Source organism: Globicephala melas, chromosome 15, assembly GCF_963455315.2.
Source record: "Globicephala melas chromosome 15, mGloMel1.2, whole genome shotgun sequence".
Classification (NCBI taxonomy): domain Eukaryota; kingdom Metazoa; phylum Chordata; class Mammalia; order Artiodactyla; family Delphinidae; genus Globicephala; species Globicephala melas.
The window spans coordinates 54064076-54084953 of NC_083328.1; the positions used below are offsets into that span (position 1 = coordinate 54064076).

General features: G+C 41.4%; 1 protein-coding gene across 2 annotated transcripts in view; it reads left to right on the top strand.

The window, feature by feature from the left end:
- The window catches only part of FERMT1 (FERM domain containing kindlin 1), a 74173-nt gene that overhangs the window by 14086 nt on the left and 39209 nt on the right, over positions 1 to 20878 (top strand). For both annotated transcript variants that reach the window (XM_030872583.2, XM_060285238.1), the window contains exons 4-6: positions 3529 to 3675; positions 12737 to 12950; positions 14975 to 15077. In XM_030872583.2, coding sequence (XP_030728443.1) covers positions 3529 to 3675; positions 12737 to 12950; positions 14975 to 15077 — 464 coding nt within the window. The remainder of the gene's footprint in view (positions 1 to 3528; positions 3676 to 12736; positions 12951 to 14974; positions 15078 to 20878) is intronic.

A 20878-nucleotide genomic window follows, 5' to 3' on the forward strand; every position in this document is an offset into this window, starting at 1 on the left:
GCAGGGTACACAGCTTCATGCCCCAGTCCGGGAATATCCCACATGCCACAGAGCAGCGGGGTTCGTGACCCATGGCCGCTGAGCCTGCACGTCCGGAGCCCGTGCTCCACAACGGGAGAGGCCACAACAGTGAGAGGCCCGTGTTCCGCAAAAAAAAAATAAAGAAAGAAAGGAGAAAAAGAAGAAAGAAAGAACGAGGATAAAATAAAAGTAAGATAAAATAAAATAAAGTTATTAAAATAAAAATAATTATTAAGAAAAAAAATTTTTTAAGTGAAAAAAAATTGACAGACAGAACCCTAGGACAAATGGTGAAAGTAAAGTTTTACAGACAAAATCTCACCAGAAGCATACACATACACACTCACAAAAAGAGGAAAAGGGGAAAAAATAATATATCTTGCTCCCAAAGTCCACCTTAATTGGGATGATTCATTTTCTATTCAGGTATTCCACAGATGCAGGGTACATCATGTTGATTTTGGAGATTTAATCCTCTGCTCCTGAGGCTGCTGGCAGAGATTTCCCTTTGTCTTTGTTCGCACAGCTTCCGGGGTTCAGCTTTGGATTTGGCCCCACCTCTGCGTGTAGGTCACCTGAGGGCGTCTGTTCTTCGCTCAGAGAGGACAGGGTAAAGGAGCAGCTGATTCGGGGGCTCTGGCTCACTCAGGCCGGGAGTAGGGAGGGGTACGGACGCGGGTCGAGCCTGCGGCAGCAGAGGTCAGCATGATGTTGCACGAGCCTGAGGCGCGCTGTGCATTCTCCCGGGGAAGTTGTCCCTGGATCACGGGACCCTGGCAGTGGCAGGCTGCACAGGCTCCTGGGAGGGGAGGTGTGGATAGTGACCTGTGCTTGCTCACAAGGCTTCTTGGTGGCAGCAGCAGGAGCCTTATCGTCCCATGCCCGTCTCTGGGGTCCGCGCTCTTAGCCACGGTTTACGCCCGTTTCTGTAGCTCCTTTAAGCGGCACTGTTAATCCCCTCTCTTCGCGCACCAGGAAACAAAGAGGCAAGAAAAAGTCTCTTGCCTCTTTGGCAGGTCCAGACTTTTTCCCGGACTCCCTCCCTGCTAGCAGTGGTGCACTATCCCCTTCAGGCTGTGTTCACGCCGCCAAGCCCAGTCCTCTCCCTGGGATCCGACCGAAGCCCGAGACTCAGCTCCCAGCCCCCGCCTGTCCCCGCGGGTGAGCAGACAAGCCTCTCAGGCTGGGGAGTGCTGGTAGGCACCTGCCCTCTATGCGGGAATCTCTCCATTTTGTCCTCCGCACCCCTATTGCTCCGTTCTCCTCCGCGGCCCCAAAGCTTCCCCCCTCCGCCACATGCAGTCTCCGCCCGTGAAGGAGCTTCCTAGTTTGTGGAAACCTTTCCTTCTTCACAGCTCCCTCCTACTGGTGCAGGTCCCGTCCCTATTCTTTTGTCTCTGTTTTTTCTTTTGCCCTACCCAGGTAAGTGGGGAGTTCCTTGCCTTTTGGGAGGTCTGAAGTCTTCTGCCAGTGTTCAATAGGAGCAGTTCCACGTGTAGATGTATTTCTGATGTATCTGTGGGGAGGAAGGTGATCTCTGCGTCTTATTCTTCCGCCATCTTCCTCAACTCCAGTAACTGGTTGTTGACTGAGCAAATGAATGGAAGCTTCCATTACAAAACATAAGTTCCAGAATTGTCCCTGATGCATGGTGAGCAAATGACAAGCACAGGGCACCTTGCTTTCAGTAATATTCTAAAGAAAATTTGAAAACAGAGTAAATGAGTAAATAAAATTCTACATTTCACACACCACAGTGGACTGGAAGCACACATTGTAGCTGAGGCCGAAAACTTGGAAGTTTTGAAATAAACAGAAACATTCATACATTCTTTTCTTTTCCAGATTACACCTTCATGGTAGTTCTAAAGGACTCAACTTGGCATTTCTAATAAACCCTTTTTTTTTTTTCTTTTTGACCATGTCACATGGCTTGTGGGATCTCAGTTCCCCAACCAGAGATTGAACGCAGTCCACAGCAGTGAAAGGGCCGAGTCCTAACCACTGGACCACCAGGGAATTCCCTAATAATCACTTTTTATATGTGACCAATTGAAACTAAATCAAATTTAGCAATAGGATGATTTTTTCCCTCGAAGAAAAGACAAGACACAAATCTTGAGCTTGGAGATATCGGTGTTTTGTTTTGTTTTGTTTGTTTGTAAAGCTTCCACTGGAAATTTTGATTCATTTCCGGGTTTTGTGCATAAATTATGCATTTGGAATGGTCACAGGTGTGTGTTGCAACCTGACAGTCAGGCTTGGTTAAAGGGAGGGAATCGAGCCCAGTTGCCAGCCTCAGCCTCAGCACCAAGCAGTGTTTGAACTAAGAGGTAGGAGGACCATGGAATCAGTGCATTTACCTCCAGGAAAGCTGCCCAGAAACTCTAACATCCACATTCCTTGGCTTTTACCTAGGATCCTAGCAGCGCAGTGTGTTTATAAAGTTATCAGTGCTGATTGGAAATGGCAGTTATAAGTATATTTGATTAATGGAGGAAAATGGGGACTATCTTCTTAGTTTGAGTACTCCAGAAGCAGACCTGAGATAAGAATTCAAGTACAAATATTATTTATTTGGAAGGTGATGCCAGGAAATACTGGCTGGGAGTGGGAAACTGAGACTGGGAAGAGAAGGCCACTAATGAGCAAGTATCACTGATCAAGTCACACTTTGGGCAACTGGGGACCTCTGGGAGGCAGTGTGGACATGTCTTGGGGCTGTGCCACCCAAGGGGCAAGGGAACTGGGGTGTTAATACACCATTCTCATCAGTCATTGAGTCATCAAGGGCTGATCTTGGGGAGCATTAATTCACTGAACTCATGTGGCCAGTTGCATCTGTATCTGAGCAGTGTGGACTCTGGCATCCAGAGCAAGCCCTTGGATAGAGAGACACATCCTAGCTGCCATTGGAAGGGGGTCAGAGCTCACTGAAATGGTGATGGCCAAGGGGTGGGCGGGGCACCTACCATGTCTGCCTCGGGGATGAAAGTAGCTGTTGGGCAGAGAAAGGCTCTGAAGACCGCTGTTCCATAAAGAAAAAAGATGGGGTCTTTTGTTGTTGCTTAAAAACCTAAAAACAGAAAAGGAAGGAAGGGAAGGAGGAAGGAAAGAAGCAAGGAGGGAGGGGAAAACGTAGTCAATAGATGACACAAGCATAGCGAAATGCTGAGAGCAGTTTAAGCAGAGTGATGATCACAGGAAGGAGCCACTATACTATTCCCTTCACATTGGATATGTTTGAAATATTTTCACAGTAGATTAAAAAACAAATTAGAAATTTTCCTAGACTGAATCTCTCTCCACTATCTGACCCCCACACACACCCATTTTGGGAGTCACTTATCCCCTTCAATTTCTTCAAAAGGAATGCGATTTAGTTCCATTTATCTCTCAGGAATTTCCTGAGAAATGGTTTCAGATGCCCAACATGACTCTTGAGTCTTAGAAGGAATTTTCTTTTTACTTTTTGCATGTCTTCTTTCTTTTTTATATATTTTTTAGATATTAGAAGAGCAGAAGAAGTTTCCTTGTTAAAGCCTTCTGGTGAATATTTTAAAAAGAAAAAAAGAAAAGAAAAAAATAATAAGGAGCCCATAATTGAAGATATTTTAAGCCTGGAGTGTTCTCCAACAAATTCGGGTCCGCCAGGTAAGATTTATGATAGGTGTTTTGTTGTTTTAATTCATTATTAAATCCAAGCATTTCTTAAATTCTTAAGTCCCAAGAACTCTCCTCCCCTCTGGTCACCTTTCTTCTCTCCCCCAAACAAAGAAGGACTAAAATTGAAGATTCCAGTGATGAGGATAGAATATCCAACTAATTTTAGAACTAACAGAAATTTTTTGACAAGGTATGTTGTATGGCTCATTATTTTAATTGTATGTATTAGGTCACGGATGAATGTAAAACTTTAGTAGAATTGGCCATGAATTTGGGGAGTAAAGGAAATTTGTTAGATCACTCAGATATACTTCTCTTCCTGATCCTACCTTCATATCACTCTTTCCTGAACTCAATTTAAATTTTGAGTTGGGCGTGTAACAGGAGGCGCAGTAAAAATTCTGTAAAGGCATCATCCTTTTATTTTTACAGTCGTACATCAGAGCTATTGCAGACCACAGCAATAAAGAAAGTCACACGAATTTTTTTTGTTTCCCAGCTCATATAAAAGTTTACACTCTAGGGCTTCCCTGGTGGTGCAGTGGTTGAGAGTCTGCCTGCTGATGCAGGGGACACGGGTTCATGCCCCGGTCCAGGAAGATCCCACATGCTGTGGAGCAGCTGGGCCCGTGAGCCATGGCCGCTGAGCCTGCGCGTCCAGAGCCTCTGCTCTGCAGCAGGACAGGCCACAACAGTGAGAGGCCCGCGTATGCAAAAAAAAAAAGCTAAAAGTTTACACTCTACTGTTACTATTAAGTGTGCAATAGCATTATGTCTTTAAAAAAAATGTACATACCTTAATTAAAAAATACTTTATTTATAAAAATGCTAACATAATCTGAGCCTTCAGCAAGTCATAACAGTAACATCAAAGATCACTGACCCCCATGACAAATATAATAATAATGGAAAAGCTTAAAATATTAGAATTACCAAAATATGACACAGAGACACGAAGTGAGCAAATGCCATTGGAAAAATGGTGCCAATAGACTTGCTCAACACACAGTTGCCACAAACCTTTAATTTCTAAAAAAACAAAAAACCAGTATCTGCGAAGCACAATAAAATAAGATATGCCTATATATAAGAATTAATCTCGGTCGGAGGAAGATGGCGGAAGAGTAAGACGCGGAGATCACCTTCCTCCCCACAGATACACCAGAAATACATCTACACGTGGAACAACTCTTACAGAACACCTACTGAACGCTGGCAGAAGACCTCACCTCCCAAAAGGCAAGAAACTCTCCCCGTACCTGGGTAGGGCAAAAGAAAAAAGAAAAAACAGAGAGAAAAGAATTGGGACGGGACCTGCACCAGTGGGAGGGACCTGTGAAGGAGGAAAGGTTTCCACACACGAGGAAGCCCCTTCGCTGGCAGAGACTGCAGGTGGCGGAGGGGGGAAGCTTCGGAGCCGCAGAGCAGAGCACAGCAACTGGGGGGTGGAGGGCAAAGTGGAGAGATTCCCACGCAGAGGATCAGTGCCAACCGGCACTCACCAGCCCGAGAGTTTTGTCTGCTCACCCGCCGGGGCGGGCAAGGCTGGGAGCTGAGGCCCAGGCTTCGGTTGGAGCGCAGGGAGAGAACTGGGGTTTGCAGAATGAACACAGCCTGCAGGGGGTTAGTAGTGCACCACTGCTAGCCGGGAGGGAGTCCGGGAAAAGTCTGGACCTGCCAAAGAGTCAAGAGACTTTTTCTTCCCTCTTTGTTTCCTGGTGCGCGAGGAGAGGGGATTAAGAGCACTGCTTAAAGGAGTTCCAGAGACGGGTGCGAGCCGCGGCTAACAGACAGGCATGAGTTGCTAAGGCTGCTGCTGCCGCCACCAAGAAGCCTCTGCGAGCACAGGTCACTATCCACACCTCCCTTCTGGAGAGCCTGTGCAGCCCGCCACTGCCAGGGTCCCAGGATCCAGGGACAACTTCCCTGGGAGAACGCACGGCACGCCTCAGGCTGGTGCAACATCCCACCCTCCTCTGCCGCTGCAGGCTCGCCCTGCATCGTACCCCTCCCTCCTCCCGGCCTGAGTGAGTCAAGAGGCCCCGAGTCAGCTGCTCCTTTAACCCCGTCTTGTCTGAGTGAAGAACAGACAACCTTCGGTGACCTACACACAGAGGCAGGGCCAAATCCAAAGCTGAGCCCCTGGGAGCTGTGCGAACAAAGAAGAGAAAGGGAAATCTCTCCTAGCAGCCTCAGGAGTAGCGTATTAAATCTCCACAATCAACTTGATGTACCCTGCATCTGTGGAATACAAGAATAGGCAACGAATCATCCCAAATTGAGGAGGTGGACTTTGAGAGCCAGATTTATTATTTTTTCCCCTTTTCCTCTTTTTACGAGTGTGTATGTGTATTCTTCTGTGTAAGATTTTGTCTCTATAGCTTTGCTTTTACCATTTGTCCTAGGGTTCTATAGTTCCTTAGTTTTGTTGTTGTTGTTGTTTTGGTACTTTTAAAAAAATTTTTTTTCTTAATAATTATTTTTCATTTTAATAACTTTTTTTTTTTTTTTTGCGGTATGCCCACCTCTCACTGTTGTGGCCTCTCCCGTTGCGGAGCACAGGCTCCAGATGCGCAGGCTCAGCAGCCATGGCTCAGGGACCCAGCCGCTCTGCGGCATGTGGGATCTTCCCAGACTGGGGCATGAACCCATGTCCCCTGCATCGACAGGCAGACTCTCAACCACTGCACTACCAAGGAAGCCCTTATTTTATTTTATCTTACTTTATTTTATTTTACTATCTTTCTTTCTTTCTTTCTTCCTTTCTTTCTTTTTCTTTCTTTCTTTCTTTCTTTCTTTCTTTCTTTCTTTCTTTCTTTCTTTCTTTCTTTCTTTCTTTCTTTCTAATTTTTCTCCCTTTTATTCTGAGCCATGTGGATGAAAGGCTCTTGATGCTGCAGCCAGGAGTCAGTGCTGTGCCTCTAAGGAGGGAGAGCCAACTTCGGGACACTAGTCCACATGAGACCTCCCAGCTCCACATAATATCAAATGGCAAAAATCTCCCCGGGATCTCCATCTCAACACCAACACCCAGCTTCATTCAACAACCAGCAAGCTACAGTGCTGTATACCCTATGCCAAACAACTAGCGAGACAGGACCACAACCCCACCCATTAGCAGAGAGGCTGCCTAAACTCATAGTAAGTCCACAGACACCCCAAAAAACACCCCCAGACATGGACCTGCCCACCAGAAAGACAAGATCAAGGCTCATCCACCAGAACACAGGCACTAGTCCCCTCCACCAGGAAGCCTACACAACACACTGAACCCACTTTAGCCACTGGGGACAAACACCAAAAACAACGGGAACTATGAACCTGCAGCCTGCAAAAAGGAGACCCCAAATACAGTAAGATAAGCAAAATGAGAAGACAGAAAATCACACAGCAGATGAAGGAGCAAGATAAAACCCACCAGACTGAACAAATGAAGAGGAAATAGGCAGTCTACCTGAAAAAGAATTCAGAATAATGATAGTAAATATGATCCAAAATCTTGGAAATAGAATAGAGAAAATGCAAGAAACATTTAACAAGGAATTAGAAGAACTAAAGAGGAAATAAGCAATGATGAACAACACAATAAATGAAATGAAAAATACTCTAGAAGGGATCAATAGCAGAATAACTGAGGCAGAAGAACGGATAAGTGACCTGGAAGATAAAATAGTGGAAATAACTACTGCAGAGCCAAATAAAGCAAATAGAATAAAAAGAACAGAGAACAGTCTCAGAGACCTCTGGGAAACATTAAATGCACCAACATTCGAATTATAGGGGTTCCAGAAGAAGAAGAGAAAAAGAAAGGACTGAGAAAATATTTGAAGAGATTACAGTTGAAAACTTCCCTAATATGGGAAAGGAAATAGTTAATCAAGTCCAGAAAGCACAGAGAGTCCCATACGGGATAAATCCAAGGAGAAACACACCAAGACACATATTAATCAAACTGTCAAAAATTAAATACAAAGAAGACATATTAAAAGCAGCAAGGGAAAAGCAACAAATAACACACAAGGGAATCCCCATAAGGTTAACAGCTGATTTTTCAGCAGAAACTCTGCAAGCCAGAAGGGACTGGTAGGACATATTTAAAGTGATGTAGGAGAAAAACCTACAACCAAGATTACTCTACCCAGCAAGGATCTCATTCAGATTTGATGGAGAAATTAAAACCTTTACAGACAAGCAAAAGCTAAGAGAGTTCAGCACCACCAAACCAGCATTACAACAAATGCTAAAGGAACTTCTCTAGGCAAGAAACACAAGAGAAGGAAAAGACCTACATTAATGAACCCAAAACAATTAAGAAAATGAGAATAGGAACATACATATTGATAATTACCATAAATGTAAATGGATTAAATGTTCCCACCAAAAGACACAGACTGGCTGAATGGGTACAAGAACAAGACCCATATATATGCTGTCTACAAGAGACCCACTTCAGACCTAGGGACACATACAGACTGAAAGTGAGGGGATGGAAAAAGATATTCCATGCAAATGGAAACCAAAAGAAAGCTGGAGTAGCAATTCTCATATCAGACAAAATAGACTTTAAAATAAAGACTATTACAAGAGACAAAGAACGACAGCACATAATGATCAAGGGATCGATCCACGAAGAAGATATAACAATTGTAAATATTTATGCACCCAACATAGGAGCATCTCAGTACATAAGGCAAATACTAACAGCCATAAAAGGGGAAATCGACAGTAACACATTCATAGTAGGGGACTTTAACACCCCACTTTCACCAATGGACAGATCATCCAAAGTGAAAATAAATAAGGAAACACAAGCTTTAAATGATACATTAAACAAGATGGACTTAATTGATATCTATAGGACATTCCATCCAAAAACAACAGAATACACGTTTTTCTCAAGTGCTTATGGATCATTCTACAGAATACATCATATCTTGGGTCACAAATCAAGCCTTGGTAAATTTAAGAAAATTGAAATCGTATCTGGTATGTTTTCTGACCACAATGCTATGAGACTAGATATCAATTACAGGAAAAGATCTGTAAAAAATACAAACATATGGAGGCTAAACAATACACTACTCAATAATGAAGTGATCACTGAAGAAATCAAAGAGGAAATCAAAAAATACCTAGAAACAAATGACAGTGGAGACACGACGACCCAAAACCTATGGGATGCAGCAAAAGCAGTTCTAAGAAGGAAGTTTATAGCAATCCAATCCTACCTTAAGAAACAGAAAATATCTCGAATAAACAACCTAACCTTGCACCTAAAGCAATTAGAGAAATAAGAACAAAAAACCCCCACAGTTAGCAGAAGGAAAGAAATCATAAAAATCAGATCAGAAATAAATGAGAAAGAAATGAAGGAAATGATAGCAAAGATCAATAAAACTAAAACCTGGTTCTTTGAGAAGATAAACAAAATTGATAAACTATTAGCCACACTCTTCAAGGAAAAAAATGGAGAAGACTCAAATCAATAGAATTAGAAATGAAAAAGAAATAACAAGTGACACTGAAGAAATACAAAAGATCATGAGAGATTACTACAAGCAAGTCTATGCCAATAAAATGGACAACCCAGACGAAATGGACAAATACTTAGAAATGCACAACGTGCCAACACTGAATCCAGAAGAAATAGAAAATATGAACAGACCAATCACAAGCACTGAAATTGAAACTGTGATTAAAAATCTTCCAAAAAATAAAAGCCCAGGACCAGATCACTTCACAGGCAAATTCTATCAAACATTTAGAGAAGAGCTAACATCTATCCTTCTCAAACTCTTCCAAAATATAGCAGAGGGAGGAACACTCCCTAACTCATTCTATGAGGCCACTATCACCCTGATACCAAAACCAGACAAAGATGTCACAAAGAAAGAAAACTACAGGCCAATATCACTGATGAACATAGATGCAAAAATCCTCAAGAAAATACTAGCAAACAGAATCCAACAGCACATTAAAAGGATCATACACCATGATTAAGTGGGGTTAATTCCAGGAATGCAAGGATTCTTCAATATACGCAAATCAATCAACGTGATACACCATATTAACAAATTGAAGGAGAAAACCATATGATCATCTCAATAGACGCAGAGAAAGCTTTTGGCAAAATTCATCACACATTTATGATAAAAACCCTGCAGAATGTAGGCATAGAGGGAACTTTCCTCAACATAATAAAGGTCATATATGACAAACCCACAGCCAACATTGTCCTCAATGGTGAAAAACTGAAAGCATTTCCACTAAGATCAGGAACAAGACAATGTAACTCACTCTCACCAGTCTTATTCAACATAGTTTTGGAAGTTTTACCCATAGCAATCAGAGAAGAAAAGGAAATAAAAGGAATCCAAAACAGAAATGAAGAAGTAAAGCTGTCACTGTTTGCAAATGACATGATACTATACATAGAGAATCCTAAAGATGCTACCAGAAAACTACTAGAGCTCATCAATGAATTTGGTAAAGTAGCAGGATACAAAATTAATGCACAGAAATCTCTGACATTCCTATACACTAATGATGAAAAATCTGAAAGCGAAATCAAAAAAACACTCCCATTTACCATTGCAACAAAAAGAATAAAATATCTAGGAATAAACCTACCTATGAAGACAACAGACCTGTATGCAGAAAATTATAAGACACTGATGAAATAAATTAAAGGTGATACAAATAGATGGAGAGATATACCATGTTCTTGGATTGGAAGAATCAACATTGTGAAAATGACTCTACTACCCAAAGTAATCTACAGATTCAATGAAATCCCTATCAAACTACCACTGGCATTTTTCACAGAACTAGAGCAAAAAAATTCACAATTTGTATGGAAACACAAAAGACCCTGAATAGCCAAAGCAATCTTGAGAACGAAAAACGGAGCTGGAGGAATCAGGCTCCCTGATGTCAGGCTATACTACAAAGCTACAGTAATCAAGACAGTATGGTGTTGGCACAAAAACAGAAATATAGAATCAATGGAACAGGATAGAATGCCCAGAGATAAACCCACGCACATATTGTCACCTTATCTTTGATAAAGTAGGCAGGAATGCACAGTGGAGAAAGGACAACCTCTTCAATAAGTGGTGATAGGGAAACTGGACAAGTATATGTAAAAGTATGAGATTAGAACAATCCCTAACACCATACACAAAAATAAGTTTAAAATGGATTAAAGACCTAAATGTAAGGCCAGAAAGTATCAAACTCTTAGAGGAAAACATCGGCAGAACACTCTATGACATAAATCACAGCAAGATCCTTTTTGACCCACCTCCTAGAGAAATGGAAATAAAAACAAAGATAAACAAATGGGACCTAATGAAACTTAAAAGCTTTTGCACAGCAAAGGAAACCATAAACAAGACCAAAAGACAACCCTCAGAATGGGAGAAAATATTTGCAAATGAAGCAACTGACAAAGGATTAATCTCCAAAATTTACAAGCAGCTCATGCAGATCAATAAAAAAAAAACAAACAACCCAATCCAAAAATGGGCAGAAGACCTAAATAGACATTTCTCCAAAGACACACAGATGGCCAACAAACACATGAATGAATGCTCAACATCATTAATCATTAGAGAAATGCAAATCAAAACTACAATGAGATATCATCTCACACCGGTCAGAATGGCCATCATCAAAAAATCTAGAAATAATAAATGCTGGAGAGGGTGTGGAGAAAAGGGAACACTCTTGCACTGCTGGTGGGAATGTGAATTGGTACAGCCACTATGAAGCACAGTATGGAGGTTCCTCAAAAAACTACAAATAGAACTACCATATGACCCAGCAATCCCACTACTGGGGATACACCCTGAGAAAACCATAATTCAAAAAGAGTCATGTAGCAAAATGTTCATTGCAGCTCTATTTACAATAGCCAGGAGATGGAAACAACCTAAGTGTCCATCATCGGATGAATGGATAAAGAAGATGTGGCACATATATACAATGGAATATTACTCAGCCATAAAAAGAAACGAAATTGAGTTATTTGTAGTGAGGTGGATGGACCTAGAGTCTGTCATACAGAGTGAAATAAGTCATAAAGAGAAAGACAAATATCATATGCTAACACATATATATGGAATCTAAGCAAAAAAAATGTCATGAAGAACCTAGGGGTAAGACGGGAATAAAGACACAGACCTACTAGAGAATGGACTTGAGGATATGCGGAGGGGAAGGGTAAGCTGTGACAAAGTGAGAGAGGCATGGACATATATACACTACCAAACGTAAAATAGATAGCTAGTGGGAAGCAGCCGCATAGCACATGGAGATCAGCTCGGTGCTTTGTGACCACCTGTATGGGTGGGATAAGGAGGGTGGGAGGGTGGGTGACGCAAGAGGGGGGAGATATGGGAGCATATATATATATATAACTGATTCCTTTTGTTATAAAGCAGAAACTAACACACCATTGTAAAGCAATTATACTCCAATAAAGATGTAAAAAAAAGAAAAAAGAATTAATCTCTAGCTTGCTTGCAACTCTGAGGGCTTCTTGCATAGTATATTCCAATGAAAAGAATGAAAAGGATTATTTATGCTTTCCTTATGCAAAATAGAGTCAGATGATTTATAAACCGTCAACTAGCTGGTTTCTTAAAATTTTAAATACTGTGATTTGTTTAGGGGATTTGTCAAAAAAATATAGTGTATTCATGCATTCTGCGAGAGCTCCAGTTTTCTAATAGTGCCAGAACTCACTACTGAAATAGGAGAATTTTGAATTATTGAGAAGGAGATAGTCCCACATCTGTCTGGGTTGATTTTGGAAATTTTTACAGCCTATGAGTTCCCAAGCTTCCCAGGAGCTAAATATTCAGACAGGAGTTTTACCTGTGTTTAACTTCTCTCCCCATCACTCATGACTTATCTGATTATTTTCAATGTTAACAAACATTTAACTTCAAAATCCATTTTAGTACAAGCAATATTGGTAATTATTTTTCTAAAGATTCCTACCCCAAATCTCATATCCTAGTTCATTCTCTTCTTTGCTTTGCAGTAAGTCCTGGCTTATACAGTAGAACCATGACCCCCACATATGACCCCATCAACGGAACGCCAGCGTCATCCACAATGACTTGGTTCAGTGACAGCCCTTTGACTGAACAAAACTGCAGTATCCTCGCATTCAGCCAGCCCCCTCAGTCACCAGAAGCTCTTGCTGACATGTACCAGCCTCGGTCTCTGGTTGACAAAGCCAAGCTTAACGCAGGGTAAGGACATGACTTTGTTTTGCGTCTCTGTGAACTGATGTTGATATAGTAAGAGAGATGCTGCAGGGATGGGGGAAGGGGTGTTTCATTTTTAAGTTAGCATACCTAGGGATTGTATACTATTCACAAAAGTCAGTGCTGATTTTAGCAACAAAAGGGAAAAATGCAGCCTTTCATCATTTCAATACATTTAAAGTGTAACAACATTTACTCACTGGGTTAATTCAACGGTTTACTGTATGTGAATACTAATTCTTTGACCGTACACGTGTGCAAAGTGTATTTTATGGAATGTAGAACAGCTTATAAGTGGGTTGGTCCCCATGGAGCAGCAGGGGAGACCCAAGGTGACCTCACTGTCTTTCGTAGAGCACTCCTCCATTCTGTGATCCAACAAGTGAGTCCTTCAGCTTTTGTATGAAGTGGTCTCAGAAAACACAATTTATTTCTCAAACCACCATCTATTTCACTCCCTGTTGTCCACCAAGTCAAGTCAAGTTTGTTAACAGCATTCCACTCCCTGTGAGATCTGGTCCCGAAGATATCCATCTGTCCGTCCTGCTGTGCTGTCATGCACCCCATCCCCCCACGTGCATGCTCACTCTTGTGTCACCGCCTCACCTCCAGCTTTTCCCCTGCTCCAGAACCCTCTCCTTCCCTCCTCCTCTACCAGCCTGTCCCTGTTTGTCCTTTAAAGCCCAGCCACATACAGTCTCCTTCTGAGATGTCACCATTCAAGATCAGTCACTTCCCTTGAGTTCTGTTCTTTGGCTCCAGTGTTACCTTGTTCCTTTAGTATAAGCCTTGGTTACCCCACAGGACTGTCAATTCCTTTAGGTTGGAGACTGCATCTTGGTTATTCTTATTCTCCCAAAAGGGAATATATAATATGTAATAGAATATTACATATATGAATATATATAATCAATATATATAAACATATATAAAATACTTGATAGAAGTTCAAACCATTTTCCTTCAGTGGTATTGGATGCCCTTCATTCCCACCTTGTTTTGTTGTTAACTTTTCATCACACCTCACCATTGCCAGTATTTATTTTTCAAACACTAGAATTGTGCTACCCAGTACAGGAGTCACTAGCCGCATATGGACATTTACATTTATGTTTGAATTTAATTAAAATTAAAATGTGGCACTAGCCACATTTAAACCTTCAGTAACCACATGTGGCTAGTGACTACTCAGTTGGGCAGGGCAATATAGAATATTTCCATCGTTACAGAAAGTTCTACATAGAACTTTCTGTAAGATAGAGTCAGTTCTGGGTTGGACCACCTAGTGTAGAAGTGGTCAGCAGTCAGCAAATACATGCAGAACAAGTACATGCAATAGTCACCAAGCGCAGATTCTAATTCTGGCTCCACCACGAGGCATGTGACCTTGAACATATCACTTAATGTTGCTGAGGCTCATTTTCCTCATCCGTAAAACTGAGAAAATAAGAACTGCCCTGGGGGACTTCCCTGGTGGTCCAGTGGGTGAGACTCTGTGCTCCCAATGCAGGGAGCCCGGGTTCAATCCCTGGTCAGGGAACTAGATCCCGCATGCTGCCACTAAGAGCCCGCATGCCACAACTAAATATCCCGCCTGCTGCAACTGAGTCCACATGCCACCACTAAAGATCCCACATGCCGCAACTAAGACCTGGTGCAGCCAAAATAAATTAAATTAAATTGTAAAAAAATTAACTCAAAAAAAAAATAAAAATAAGAACTGCCCTGGCTCCTTCAGTTGGTTACTTTAAAGTGTCAGTGAGAAAATATATACATACAAAAAAGCACTTGGAAAGCTGTATGATAAAATGGAGATATAAGCTATTATCAAGTCATCTCCCTTACTGAGTTTTGGTTATATTACTAACCCGGACTTTGTCCAAGGGTGTATATATACACACATATACATGTAGATATACATGTATATGTATATAAAAACACATTGTATAATACTATAATTATGTATGTAAAATTGATTGACTTTTAAAACTCATCCTGTTGTTTTCCAGTTGGCTAGACTCCTCACGTTCCCTTATGGAGCAAGGCATCCAGGAGGATGAGCAGCTGCTGTTACGATTCAAATACTACACTTTCTTTGACTTGAATCCCAAAGTAAGATACTTTTTCTGTATTCTGTCTCTCCCTTTTTTTTTTAATGTGAATGCATGAAAGTGTAAAATCGAGTTATTTAGTTTTCAAAATTAGGATTAATTTATGTAACCTTCTGTTTAGCTCTGTAGGGTTAGACCAATAAATGTATACTGGTCTCTGGATTTTCATCTGTTTGTCTCTAGCGAGCATGGTAGGCTACCCCTGAGTTAGGGGAGTCTCTAAGGCATGTGCTGTCCCTCTCCATTCACGGTGAAGCAGGAACAAAAAGAGAGTGACTCACAGAGTTGGAGCCCTTCATGCTTAGGAAGGAGGGAGTTGTCAAGGCCCAGGTTAAAAGGGAAGGGGTTTTGGCAAAGAAGCCAGGACCTCATGATAGCACACACCTGGCTCCCCACTGCGGTGCTGAATGAGTCTTGGGTGATGAGACAGAGGGATTATCTGGATAAATAAAGACCCCCAGCTGGTTTCCAACTCTCATTTTAAGTGCACATCTCCCACCTGAAGTTTCCTAGGACAGCTGAATGGTGAAATAAGTCCTCTGAACATCTGCCCCTTCCTTGTCCCAATTCTCCCTTTTGTAGAGTTGTGAATCGGCACTTAAAGTGGCCCAAAGTAGAAAACACACACTGGGTCACCAGTCCTCTGAGTGCACAGCATGATGGTATCCTTCCCATCCCAGTTCCGAGCTGACTGCTATTCTTCAATTATCACCGGGCACTTGTTCAAGGGGCCTGCCTCGGGTCACCTTTTCTGCACCCGTTCCTTCCTCATCCACGGCAGTGTTTCCGCCTCTTGTGTCACTGTCTTCTGCTTGGTCCTCATTTTGTCTGGTCTCCAGAGGCCCATCTGGACTCCCACTGCTTACCTAACTGGCATCTGCTTCAAAATAAGCCCTCTTCCTTGTTTCTGTGGAGCTCTTGCTCAGTCTTTGATTGAGATCCAACTTACTGCCCATGGGCCTAACTTGCATCTGGAGTACATCACTTCCAGTGAATCATGGTAAGAAAGCAAACTTTGGCTCTTCTTTGATAAAATCTTCAGGAGAAATTACTGTTATGGCTTCTCTTAACCAATTGTTTTGATTTTCTTAAGGGCAGTGTGAATTATACAATTATTCAGGTTTTCCTTTTTGTGTTGCCTTCTAGAATCAAATCTTTACACTTTCTGTAACATCATTTTTTAGCCTCATTCCTGACTCAGCTTTACTCTTTCCTTGCCTAGTTCCTAGGTAACTTAATCTAACTTGTTGTATGCTATCTATTCTAATAAACTGCCTTAAATTTTTTTCTGAAACTAGATAACACATAAATAAAACATACTTATGCATTTTCTAATTGCTAAGTCAGGAATGTGGCCCCAACTTATCTCTTCAGCCTTGTGCCCCTGTTGTTTTATTTATTCAATTATTTATCGAACAACTACCATGTGCCAAGAACTAAAATAGAAGTTGAGGGCCCAAAACTGCTGGACGTTAGAATAACGTTTTCAAATTTATGAAATAAAATACATAGGATTACAAAATGGAACTATATTGAACTATAGTAACCAAAATATTTTTCAAAATGGATATAAGTAACATATCTGTTTAATTAGTTGATATCAAAGTGATGATGAATGTGAGCATTGTTTGAAAATAGCAACTGTGATGCAATATGAAAAATCTGTGATTCTGGTAGTCATGAAGTCACAAGTGCTCTGTAGTACTGTGGTTTGTGGCCTAGATTCACCATGGAAGGAAATGCTAAATTTCCATTAAAAGCCGGTACAAATGGAGGTGTAGTTTTTTCTAATCCAGGCTTATGGACCACCTGATTTAGACTCCCAAATCCAAGAATCGCAGATTCAGAAACCCTGCCCTAAGATCACATTCCGGTCTTATTCCTTCCAGAAAGGAGCTTTTCTCTACTCTTGGTCACACTGGCCCATCTCTTCTCTGAGCCACAACTGAGTATAATTTCAGGACTCACACCTCTAATTGTACCACATTCATGGATTTTCTCTAGAAATAAACTTCAAACTCCTTGGAGTTATGGAGCACTTCTGATATTTCCTTTACCCTCAACCCCTACGTGCTGCAAGGATGCTGGGAGAGTCAGACTTTCCTAGTCGCCTCCTCCAGGATGGGATCAGCTGGTCCTTGGAGACCCTCCTATCAATTTCCTTGCCAAGAGATTCCCCATTAAAACCCTTGCTTTGGCAATTGAGCTCAATGTTGAAAGTAAGCTCAGTCATCTACTGCTTAAAATAATAGTCAGGAACATGTAAGTGACATCACAGTCAAGGAATTCAGACATGGCAGATCATCAGCATAAATATCAAACATGGAGGGGCAGTGTTAAAAATGTGTTGTCTAAAAAGTGGAAGATTAAAAGGAATCATTCTTCCAGAAGGGGACAAGAACCCGGAAGGCAAATGTTACTAGGGCTGTTGTCCTAGGCTCTTTGCCTCCAGCCCCTGCTTGCTTAATTGGTAAGGAGTTCTGTGTCCATAGCCTATGAACAAAATGTATCTGAATCTAACAGCCAAATAGCAGCTGTCAACCCAAAGGTGACAGGAAAACTCAAGCTGGTGAGATAGGACTTTGGGGTGCAGGATGATTCCCCAACCACTCTAGAGTTGTGGCAGCCCTCCCTTCTCTGCCCTCCTAAAGTACAGAGTGCTATAAATGAAACCAAGTTTAAGGCTCCTGGGTAGAGGGATATAGAAACTTAAGATAGAGTTTGTGCTTTCAAAGAATCTACAATCAAATCAAGAAGAGCAAAGATAGCACCCATGAAACCACTGCAAACATACAAGGTACCCTACATTTAGGAGTTAAATCATATAATAGGACCAGGGAGCTTCTCTTCTCTGGCTTTCAGAGGAGAGATACAAGCAAGCTATAGAGCTGAGGCAACAGGCACTGATTAAAATCTCAGATGTATGAAAGTACTAGAATACATTTCAAATATGATATACTTTAAAAATGCAAAATCCAGAATCCATAAATAAAAGATTGGTACATTTTAATTAAAAAAATGAAAATTTTATGCATGACAAAAAAACTGTAAATGAAGTTTAAAAAAGTCATTGCAACACATACTACAAACAAAAGGCCAGTCTCTAATACATCAAGAGCTCTTCCAAATCGATAATAAAATACCAACAACCCAGTAGACTAATAAGCAAAGGCTGTGAACACATAGTTCATAGAAAAGGAACTACAATGGCTCTTATAAGGTCTTATACTGGCAAAGATCAAAAAGTTTCATGCACTATCTGAGTTAGCAAGAGTATGGGGAAATAGGCTCTCTCATACATACACTGCTTGTAGGTCAAATTATGAATTAATCTAGCCTCTATGGAAGGCAATTTGGCAATACCTATCAGAATTACCATTCTGCATGGCTTTGACCCAGAAAATCCACCCCTTGATATTTATACCACAGTTATACTCAAATATGTGAGTTGATATGTCTGTACACAAGAACAGTTATTACATTATTTGTTTTAGGGAAAAATTGGAAACCACCTAAACATCCATCAATAGGGGACTGGTTAAATACGTTATGGTCCATTCATATAGTGTTTTGATTAGGAGGAATGAATCAGCTTTCTTTTGATGGGGAGCATATTCAGGGAATATTACTGAATGAAAAAGAACAAGGTACAAAACAATCGGTAGAGAAACTACACTTTGTGGGGAACAAGGAAGGGAAAGAGACTGACTTTTTATTGTATACCCTTTGTCCCTTTTGAATTCATTCAAAATGAATTCCATCATTATATACTCTTTTGCCCCATTTAAGTGCATTTTAAAATGTGTGCATTTAAAAAAAACAAAAAAACTTTTGTGACTCCAGTAGTTTATAGTATTTTTTTAAATGTTCACTAGAGAAAAGGTACATCAGTTTTAATAAGAGGCCTAGAAGATACTAAAACTTGCTATCCAACTGGGGACTTCCCTGGTGGTCCGGTGATTAAGAATCCACCTTCCAATGCAGGGGACACGGGTTTGAGCCCTGGTCCGGGAAGATCCCACATGCTGCAGAACAACTAAGCCCGTGCGCCACAACTACTGAGCCTGCGTGCCGCAACTACTGAGCCCACGTGTCACAACTACTGAAGCCCGCACACCTAGAGCCCATGCTCTGCAACAAGAGAAGCCACCGCGATGAGAAGCCCGCGCACCTAAACGAAGAGTAGCCCACGCTTGCAGCAACTAGAGAAAGCCTGTGCGCAGAAATGAAGAGCCAGCACAGCCAAAATAATTAATTAATTTAAAAAACTTGCTACCCAAGTTTTTAGGGAATCACTTAAGAGTGATTAGATCCAAATAGTAATCCTTTCCTGAGAGCATGAAAACTATGGGAGGTAGGTTTTGTTATTTTTTATATTGTTGGTTGGTGGAAGGAGGGAAGGGTTTACTGAATTGACTAGATAAGGAGAAACAGGGATTCAAGCAGTGGGGTTGGCAGAAACCACGTGCTTTGGTGGTTTCTATTTTCAATTAACCAGGAGACAAAGGAAATTGAGGGCCAAGGAGAGGGCAGCAGTAGCCAGTTCCCACCAGGGAAAAATTTGTTTCTGAGTAGGTGAAACCACTGAAAGAGTTCTCAGGAAAAAAGCTTTTGGGACACCTGTTAATGAATGAACCTGTGAAGACCCAGGACCTTGTGCTGTCCCAGAGCCTCAGTGGGAATGTGAACAAGCCTCCAAAGAGGAAAATCCAGAGCTCTGTGGATGCCGCAGAGGAATCCAGGTTCCTCAGCAGGAGCCAGGCTGGCCCGGCATCTTCTCTTGATGTTAGTCTGTAAATGCAGGCAACTCTTGTTTAACCAATATTCTGTCAAAGAGTTTTTTTTTAATCTGGCTTGGGGTGGAGGGGAGTTAAGTATTTCTAGGTGAGAAAGCTCTTATTAAATTTTTTAAATCTTTACTGACTGCATTTGAGAGAGAAGCCTTAAAGGGTGATTTAACTTACTCTCACTAAAACCCCTACAGCAGACAGAGAGGGAGAAATAGATGATTGATTGATTGATAGATAGATAGATAGATAGACAAATATGACAGTTTGTTAGTCCAATTCAGATTTCGGCAACCGCACATACTATTTAGATTTTGTGTTTCAGCTGTGAATTAAAGGCAGGGGCCTATGGGGGAGTGGGTTGGGGGTTGCTTGCCTGGTTTTGGTGTGCACTGTGTGTGTGGTTTGTTTAGTTGTCATGTCTTTGGATTACAGTATAATTGACATGCCATAAAATTTACCCATTGTAAGTGTACAATGTGATTTTCAGTGAATTTATACAGTTGTGCAACCATCACCACAATCTAGTTTTAAAACACTTGTGTCACCCAAAAATGTTTCCTCATACCCATTTGTGGTCAGTCCCTGCCCCCAGCCCCAGCCCGCACCTGGTGTGCTTTCTGTCTTGAGTTTTGCCTTTTCTAGAAATTTCACATATGGAATCATACAGTGTGTAATCTTGTATCTGGACTCTCGGCATGATGACTTCGAAGATTATCTGTGTTTTTGCCGGAGTGGTGTCCTATCGTGTGGATGGACACATTTGGATACACTTGTTTATCCATTTTCCAGCTGAGGGACATTGGGTTGTTTCTGGTTTGGAGCTGTTATGAATGATGCTACCATGAATGTTTTTATGTGTGTCATATTTTAGTTTGTTTTTGGAGGATTCTGGGGCAAACTCCTGAGGGTTTCCGTGACACCTGTCGAAGTTCACAAAACAAGGACAGACTTTCTTAAGATTCTTATTATTCCAGCCTCCTGAAAACCACACCCCTGGATCTGCATTTGCCCT